Below are 8646 nucleotides of genomic sequence, written 5' to 3' on the forward strand. Positions count from 1 at the left end.
ATTAAGGAAAACTAGTTAGAATTTTTGATGCAATAAAAATTAATTTTAAATAATTACTTAGAATTTGTTACCAAATGTAATGTTAAAACTGATTATATCCTAAAAGGTAGCAGAGTACTGAATTGTTCTCTTAACAATCAGAGCATGTACCATTGTATCAGGAGTGATTCCTGTCTCATTTCTAATGCTGTCTCATGATACACTAAAAAGTTAAAGCTTTAATTTTTTTAGCCTCTCAATTTCTCATTTTTTTAATTGTAGAAATTTTTATTTGAACTTCATTCCATTGATAGATCAGCTTAGGTAAAACTGACATCTTAACTATACTGAATCTTCCAATTCATTAGCACAGTGTAATAGGCAGAATTCTGAGGTGACTTCAAGATCGCTGTTTGTGCATTGTGCATGCTGAATGCATATCCCCTTGAGTGTATCCTGCTAATGAATGTTAAATCCACTAATCCACACTCAAGGGGAAATGCAAGCTCTCAAATTCTTGAGCCTTGAAAGTTCAGCAAAATCAACTTTTCTATTACAACGTTTTAAAAAACTTGAACCTAACATTTGCCATGAAAATCGACATCTTCTTTCTCTTTTGCTTCTAGAATATCTTGGAGATCCACGTAGAAATATACAGATGCCAAAATCACTTCTGATGACAGCAAAAGAGAAGTCTCGCCCAGATCTGTCAGCCAGATACCTTATTCTCAGCCTGTTCACAGAGGAAGTCCTGATAAATAGTGTCCATGGCAGTACGGAGTTTGGAGTGTACTCCCTGAACGCCAATAAGATTAATGCTCTTCGAGGTTTGTTACATGTTGAATATGTGAGAATAAATAAAAGCAAAGTGTGTTAGAGAGGATAAAGAAAAATTTATTCAGTTTGTGTAAGTTTTGAGGAGAGAGGCTGCTCTTTTACTAATTCCATTAGGGTGTGACAGGAGCAGGTTCATGAATGTGTTTCTTTTTGCCTTTGGGTTCTCGGGGCTAATTGCTCTGTCTTGAGCAGCATTATTAGAACAGGAAAGGCATTATCGACTGTGACTTCTGGTATGGACTGCCAGATGAATGGAAACTCAAACACCTTCATTTACTGGGGATCAAAATTGAAGGCTGCTGGGCTTTATCAGTTTGCAGAAGTGTCAACAATAGTACAGGAGGTTAATTTGCTAGTTTTCCCTTGTGCACATGAGCATAGTATAGTCTTTATCTATGACATAAATAGATGAAATAATAAAGCTTCCAGCAGCAACTCTGTGAAATATTAAATTTAGACCAAGCAGTAAACAGAATATTTCTTACTTATGTCACTGGTACCCAGCAAAGATACAGTTCTGAGCCCTGGCCTAATCTCAGTTGGCTGGTTCCTGCCTTCATATCACACGTTGCACATCCATCAGATTTGAAGAACACTTGTGTTTCACACTACACTAAAGAAATCTGACTTACAGCACCTTTTGTAAGCATTTGCTATCTCATCTAATCCAGTTGTTTTCAAACTTTTTTTTTATTGCAACCCATAGTAAGAAATATGTTTTACATTGTGACTCAGTGTGTGTGTGATTTTTTAAAAAACTGAAGCAAAAATTTCACAAACAAAACTTACTCTTTCTATAACAGTTATGTTTCAATATTTTCTATTCTATTAACTTTTAGTAAAAAAAGTGCTGCTATTACTGATTTCACGACCCAGAAATTGGTCACAACTTGCAGTTTAAACATCACTGAACTAACCCACCAGGCAAAAAATCAAAACCCATTTCCTCTTACCTTACAGTAAAAAAAAAGAACAGTTTGTAACCAGTTTGGAAATGAAGGTGTTTATAGAAGAAATAATCTTTCTAATTAAAAAAATGTGTTTTAACTGCTGATTGCTGATTGGTATCAGCAATGGGTAAACCTCATTATTCTTCTATTCTCATTTCACTTTTTATCCTAAGATTTTATAATTTGGAGGGAACTCTTCTGGAAATTAGTAGTCACTGATAAATATGTCCAGAAGCCAAAGATATTGATGTCATATAAGAAACTAGTATGTGATGCTCTCTGAGAGCTCAGTTATAATTTAAGATCTCTTTAGAGAATGGTCCATATGGAGAAAGTTAATAGGCTGTATATTTGTAATGAGCAAACAACCCTTACTCCTGCCCCTCTCCCCTCCATTTCTATTATAGCAATAGGAAGTACATTAGGTCCTCTAATACAGCAAATCTTTCAGAGCAGGCATTCCCACCGGCATCTGTCACCTTTGATTCACCATATCTCTTTACTGTGGGATTTTTCAGTGGAGACTAACTCTGGAGTTAAGCATTTCTTATGTGCACAACCAAAATATTTCCCCACCAAGAAACTTTTATGACTAATGTTTCAGATAATACATTTTGGGAAACAACCAACCAATTTCGGTTCCTCATTGCAGTCAATAATAAAATAAAAGCTTTCAATAGGAAGCTTTGCAGGTACTTGTCTTCCAGTCTATTATCTGTCCCAGTTTTGCTGTCTTTGGGAGATGGGACAAGCCTGCTTTCCATAACTTCTTTTTTGTTAATAAAAATATGAAGCAGGATAGAACTTGATGCTGAATCCAGTGTTATACCACTAAAGCCTCCTTCCAGGCTACCACTGATCTGTTAGCCCTTTGAATATGAAAGCTTTTTTACTTTGTCACATGACATGCTAAAAAATTTGGACATACACTGTGTTTATGGCATTGTCTTGATTTCCCAGCCTGTTATTTAAATTTTAAAAATCTATATTATTTGACCAGAATATATTAAATATCATCACTTCAACATGTAATCAATATAAAAATTACTGACAAGATCAGATCAGATCAGATCAGTCACTCAGTCATGTCCAGCTCTTTGCAACCCCATGAATTGCAGCACACCAGGCCTCCCTGTCCATCACCAACTCCCGGAGTTCACTGAGACTCACGTCCATCGAGTCAGTGATGCCATCCAGCCATCTCATCCTCTGTCATCCCCTTCTCCTCCTGCCCCCAATCCCTCCCAGCATCAGAGTCTTTTCCAATGAGTCAACTCTTTGCATGAGGTGGCCAAAGTACTGGAGTTTCAGCTTTAGCATCATTCCTTCCAAAGAAATCCCAGGGCTGATCTCCTTCAGAATGGACTGGTTGGATCTCCTAATAGTTTACCCTTTTTCCAGCCTATTAATCCTATTGAAAAGCAGATGACATTAATGTAGCCAAGTAATGCTGGCCTGTAGTGATTGCCAGATCTTTTTCTAAGAGCTCAAAGGTCCTTAGGAAATTACCTAAGAAAGTATCTAAGAGCAGCTCTGTTCTTCTGGTTAACACCTGTCTTCCCCACCTTTCCCTTTGTCCTCCCACTTTCTCTAAGAGTGCTCCTTGAGGTATGTTGCCCTGTCACATTTTGTTACAGAAGTTTTCATTTAACTGCAAGATCTAAAGACTCTTATTTCTTTTGTCTGAGATAAACCAAGCAGTGGCAAAGAATTTAGCAGTCACAGCTTCTTGCCTCTAAAATTATGAAAGACACTGCAGCCTCTGGTGTATTAGAGCCTTATTATTAATAGCATGTCTTTATGATACAATGAATAACATGCTAGATGTGTGTTTGATAAATTTAAGAATAAGGAAAGTTTATATTGGGCACTGAAGAGAGCAGAAGGTTTCCATCCTGGTTACATAGTAAGATGATGGGATATTGGTTTGTGTGTGTGTGTGTGTGTGTGTGATTGAAGAATGGTGCTATTTCATATTATTATCCTTTCAGATGAAAAGATTGTTCAGCTAATTTAATGAAAGTTACAGTCCATGTGTTTTAATTAAAGTCTTAATGACCTTTTCACAGAAAGAGAAATAGTACTAAGGTTGAATAAATTCATTTCTCTGAGAAGTGATTTCTAATTAATTGTTATATTTTTGGACTTTACCACCAGAGTTTCTCCAGGAAATCTACCCAACTTGTGATCTATCAGAAAATGGATACGACTGGAAATTGTGTGTGATGGCTATCAATAGTTGTATCTATAGTCTTAGATGTAACCTGGAGTGGCCCACATATGAAATACAGTTACTTCCACCAACAGCTCCTTCAACAGAGTCCAAGCCAAAAGATCCCGACTTAGCTGACTAAATGTTAGCCATCCAACCTTTTCTTTTTTGCTATTGTACCACCCTGTAAGTTTCTCAAGTTATTAACTCCAAAATTAGCCTGTTGTAGTAGCATTGTAGATCAGTATTCACACTTAAAGAAATAACCTACGTTCTTTTTTTGCCCACAAGGAAGGCAGAATTGCATTAGGAAGATAGGCGATGTTTCATTTTATGAGTAAAGTGATGGGCAGTATTCCAATAAGAACCTCTCAATAAGAGAATGGTAGTAAACTCCTAAAGATTGTTATTATTGCTGTTTTAATGTAGAGTGAAAATAGTACATTTAGTTCTTAATGACAGATGTAATCTGAGTGTTAGTGATGCAGATATAAGTAGTGACATAGAGCCATACTTGGTTAGGCGAACCATAATACCAAGCATGGGAACTTGCTGGTATTGACACTCAGTATGTCAAGTGATTCTGCAGTACAGAGCTTGAGTTAAGCTAGATTGTTATTATTGCTGTTTTAATGTAGAGTGAAAATAGTACATTTAGTTCTTAATAACAGATGTAATCTAAGTGTTAGTGATGCAGATATAAGTAGTGACATGGAGCCATACTTGGTTAGGCGAACCATAATACCAAGCATGGGAACTTGCTGGTATTGACACTCAGTATGTCAAGTGATTCTGCAGTACAGAGCTTGAGTTAAGCTAGATTGTTATTATTGCTGTTTTAATGTAGAGTGAAAATAGTACATTTAGTTCTTAATAACAGATGTAATCTAAGTGTTAGTGATGCAGATATAAGTAGTGACATAGAGCCATACTTGGTTAGGCGAACCATAATACCAAGCATGGGAACTTGCTGGTATTGACACTCAGTATGTCAAGTGATTCTGCAGTACAGAGCTTGAGTTAAGCTAGATTGTTATTATTGCTGTTTTAATGTAGAGTGAAAATAGTACATTTAGTTCTTAATAACAGATGTAATCTAAGTGTTAGTGATGCAGATATAAGTAGTGACATAGAGCCATACTTGGTTAGGCGAACCATAATACCAAGCATGGGAACTTGCTGGTATTGACATTCAGTATGTCAAGTGATTCTGCAGTAGAGCTTGAGTTAAGCTAGATTGTTATTATTGCTGTTTTAATGTAGAGTGAAAATAGTACATTTAGTTCTTAATAACAGATGTAATCTAAGTGTTAGTGATGCAGATATAAGTAGTGACATAGAGCCATACTTGGTTAGGCGAACCATAATACCAAGCATGGGAACTTGCTGGTATTGACACTCAGTATGTCAAGTGATTCTGCAGTACAGAGCTTGAGTTAAGCTAGATTGTTATTATTGCTGTTTTAATGTAGAGTGAAAATAGTACATTTAGTTCTTAATAACAGATGTAATCTAAGTGTTAGTGATGCAGATATAAGTAGTGACATAGAGCCATACTTGGTTAGGCGAACCATAATACCAAGCATGGGAACTTGCTGGTATTGACACTCAGTATGTCAAGTGATTCTGCAGTACAGAGCTTGAGTTAAGCTAGATTGTTATTATTGCTGTTTTAATGTAGAGTGAAAATAGTACATTTAGTTCTTAATAACAGATGTAATCTAAGTGTTAGTGATGCAGATATAAGTAGTGACATAGAGCCATACTTGGTTAGGCGAACCATAATACCAAGCATGGGAACTTGCTGGTATTGACATTCAGTATGTCAAGTGATTCTGCAGTAGAGCTTGAGTTAAGCTAGATTGTTATTATTGCTGTTTTAATGTAGAGTGAAAATAGTACATTTAGTTCTTAATAACAGATGTAATCTAAGTGTTAGTGATGCAGATATAAGTAGTGACATAGAGCCATACTTGGTTAGGCGAACCATAATACCAAGCATGGGAACTTGCTGGTATTGACACTCAGTATGTCAAGTGATTCTGCAGTACAGAGCTTGAGTTAAGCTAGATTGTTATTATTGCTGTTTTAATGTAGAGTGAAAATAGTACATTTAGTTCTTAATAACAGATGTAATCTAAGTGTTAGTGATGCAGATATAAGTAGTGACATAGAGCCATACTTGGTTAGGCGAACCATAATACCAAGCATGGGAACTTGCTGGTATTGACACTCAGTATGTCAAGTGATTCTGCAGTACAGAGCTTGAGTTAAGCTAGATTGTTATTATTGCTGTTTTAATGTAGAGTGAAAATAGTACATTTAGTTCTTAATAACAGATGTAATCTAAGTGTTAGTGATGCAGATATAAGTAGTGACATAGAGCCATACTTGGTTAGGCGAACCATAATACCAAGCATGGGAACTTGCTGGTATTGACACTCAGTATGTCAAGTGATTCTGCAGTACAGAGCTTGAGTTAAGCTAGATTGTTATTATTGCTGTTTTAATGTAGAGTGAAAATAGTACATTTAGTTCTTAATAACAGATGTAATCTAAGTGTTAGTGATGCAGATATAAGTAGTGACATAGAGCCATACTTGGTTAGGCGAACCATAATACCAAGCATGGGAACTTGCTGGTATTGACACTCAGTATGTCAAGTGATTCTGCAGTACAGAGCTTGAGTTAAGCTAGATTGTTATTATTGCTGTTTTAATGTAGAGTGAAAATAGTACATTTAGTTCTTAATAACAGATGTAATCTAAGTGTTAGTGATGCAGATATAAGTAGTGACATAGAGCCATACTTGGTTAGGCGAACCATAATACCAAGCATGGGAACTTGCTGGTATTGACACTCAGTATGTCAAGTGATTCTGCAGTACAGAGCTTGAGTTAAGCTACACTGTTTCAGAAGGGCAGTATGGCTTACATATAACCAAAAAATTTTGCAGATTCTTAATTTCAGATTAATTCATCCAAATTAGTCTTTGGCTTCACTATTCACTATTATTTTGCAAATAATTTTACAAACTATTAGTAATACAGTTAATATATAAACGTTAATTTATACCCTAGGCAAGGTTAACTTTCAAATTGTACATGCAGATTTAAAATTTGATTTGTATTTTGTGGTATCTCAAATATTTCCTGTATTAGAAGTAGAATTACAAAAACAAAAACTGCATATTTGCAGAAATTTTTCAAGATTTATATAGTTAGCTCTATTATGGTGTTTGTTTACATTAGTTACTAGACCAGCCCCGTCCAATAGAACTTTCCATTGTGTTGGCAAAATTCTATGATTTTACATTGCCCAACATGGTAGTAGCCACCTGTGGCTTTTGAGTACTTTGAGATGTGGCTACTTAGATGTAGGAATTACCTTTTAAATTGTATCTCATTTTAGCTAATTAAAATTAAAATTTAAATAGTCACATGTGGATAGTGGTTATTATATTAGATAGCACAGATTAGAATGCACATTTTTTTAAAAAGTGTTTAAAATTGTCCCCACAGTTTGAGTCATAGTTATATACACACTGGAGAAGGAAACAGCAACCCACTCCAGTATTCTATTCTTTCTTGGGAAATCCCCATGGATAGAGGAGCCAGGTGGGCTACAGTTCATGGGGTCAAAAAGAGCAGCTGAGTAGCTTTCACTTCACTTCCATATATACATAATTTTAATATCATACCCATTGAGCAAAATAAGTTTCATAAAGGTGTTTCAGATCTTATTTAAACTAAATTATACCTTTTGTATCCAGAACAACAACAATGTTCAAAATTTCACAGGTCAGTTTTGTTATTGTATTAGTCCAATATTAAACATTTAAAATGCCTGTTCATAAGACTTGTTTTTGATAAATATATCTTTAGTGTATTGTTTTCGAAATAAATACAATAAATAAACATCTTGTTTTCTTAATAGATGCTTTTTTTTCATGTAATTTTATAGAACTTTTACTAATGTCATCTATACCTATTCCCTGGTGGCTCAGATCATAAAAGAATCTGCCTGCAATGTGGGAGACCTGGGTTTGATCCCTGGGTTGGGAAGATCCCCTGGAGAAGGAAATAGCAACCCACTCCAGTACTTTTGCCTGGAGAATCCCATGGACAGAGGAGCCTGGCGGGCTAAAGTCCTTAGGGTGGCAAAGTGGACACTACTGAGCGACTAACACTTTCTGCATAGCATTTTTAATTTAATGATAACATTTGCAGCCAGGTTCATTAATGTGGCACAGTTAGAATGTTTGCTTTCTTGCTTGATAAGCAAACAGAATAGTTTAATCCAGTAACAATAATTTACCATTGTGGGTATAACTGTAGGGATCTTGAAAACTTTGGAAATGTTTTGTCCTTCCTGGGTAAAACAAGTGTTACTAAAGCATATAATATTATTTTATACTTTTAATATTTATTTAAATATATGCCAATATTTTAATTTTGGTCAGCAAGGCTTCAATGTTTAGCTCTGGCTTTTACTTTCCTTTATAGCCCATATCCACATCTAGTGAAGTGATATCTTTGCAACGTTAGGCAATAGTGGCGATCTAACCACATTCACTCCTGTGTAGAAAAGTAAAGTGCTTGTCACTCCTTCCTTCACCCCAATTTATTTTAACTCACGTTAAATTTGCAATGAATTTTTTTCACCATG

General features: G+C 35.5%; 1 protein-coding gene across 1 annotated transcript in view; it reads left to right on the forward strand.

Moving 5' to 3' along the window:
• The window catches only part of BEND2 (BEN domain containing 2), a 63842-nt gene extending 55991 nt beyond the window's left edge, over positions 1-7851 (forward strand). Inside the window, exons 24-25 of the mRNA XM_059883893.1 lie at positions 606-806; positions 3924-7851. Coding sequence (XP_059739876.1) covers positions 606-806; positions 3924-4120 — 398 coding nt within the window. The 3' untranslated portion in view covers positions 4121-7851. The remainder of the gene's footprint in view (positions 1-605; positions 807-3923) is intronic.
• Positions 7852-8646: the final 795 nt, after the last annotated feature.

The sequence above is a fragment of the Bos taurus genome, chromosome X (genome assembly GCF_002263795.3).
Source record: "Bos taurus isolate L1 Dominette 01449 registration number 42190680 breed Hereford chromosome X, ARS-UCD2.0, whole genome shotgun sequence".
Classification (NCBI taxonomy): Eukaryota; Metazoa; Chordata; class Mammalia; order Artiodactyla; family Bovidae; genus Bos; species Bos taurus.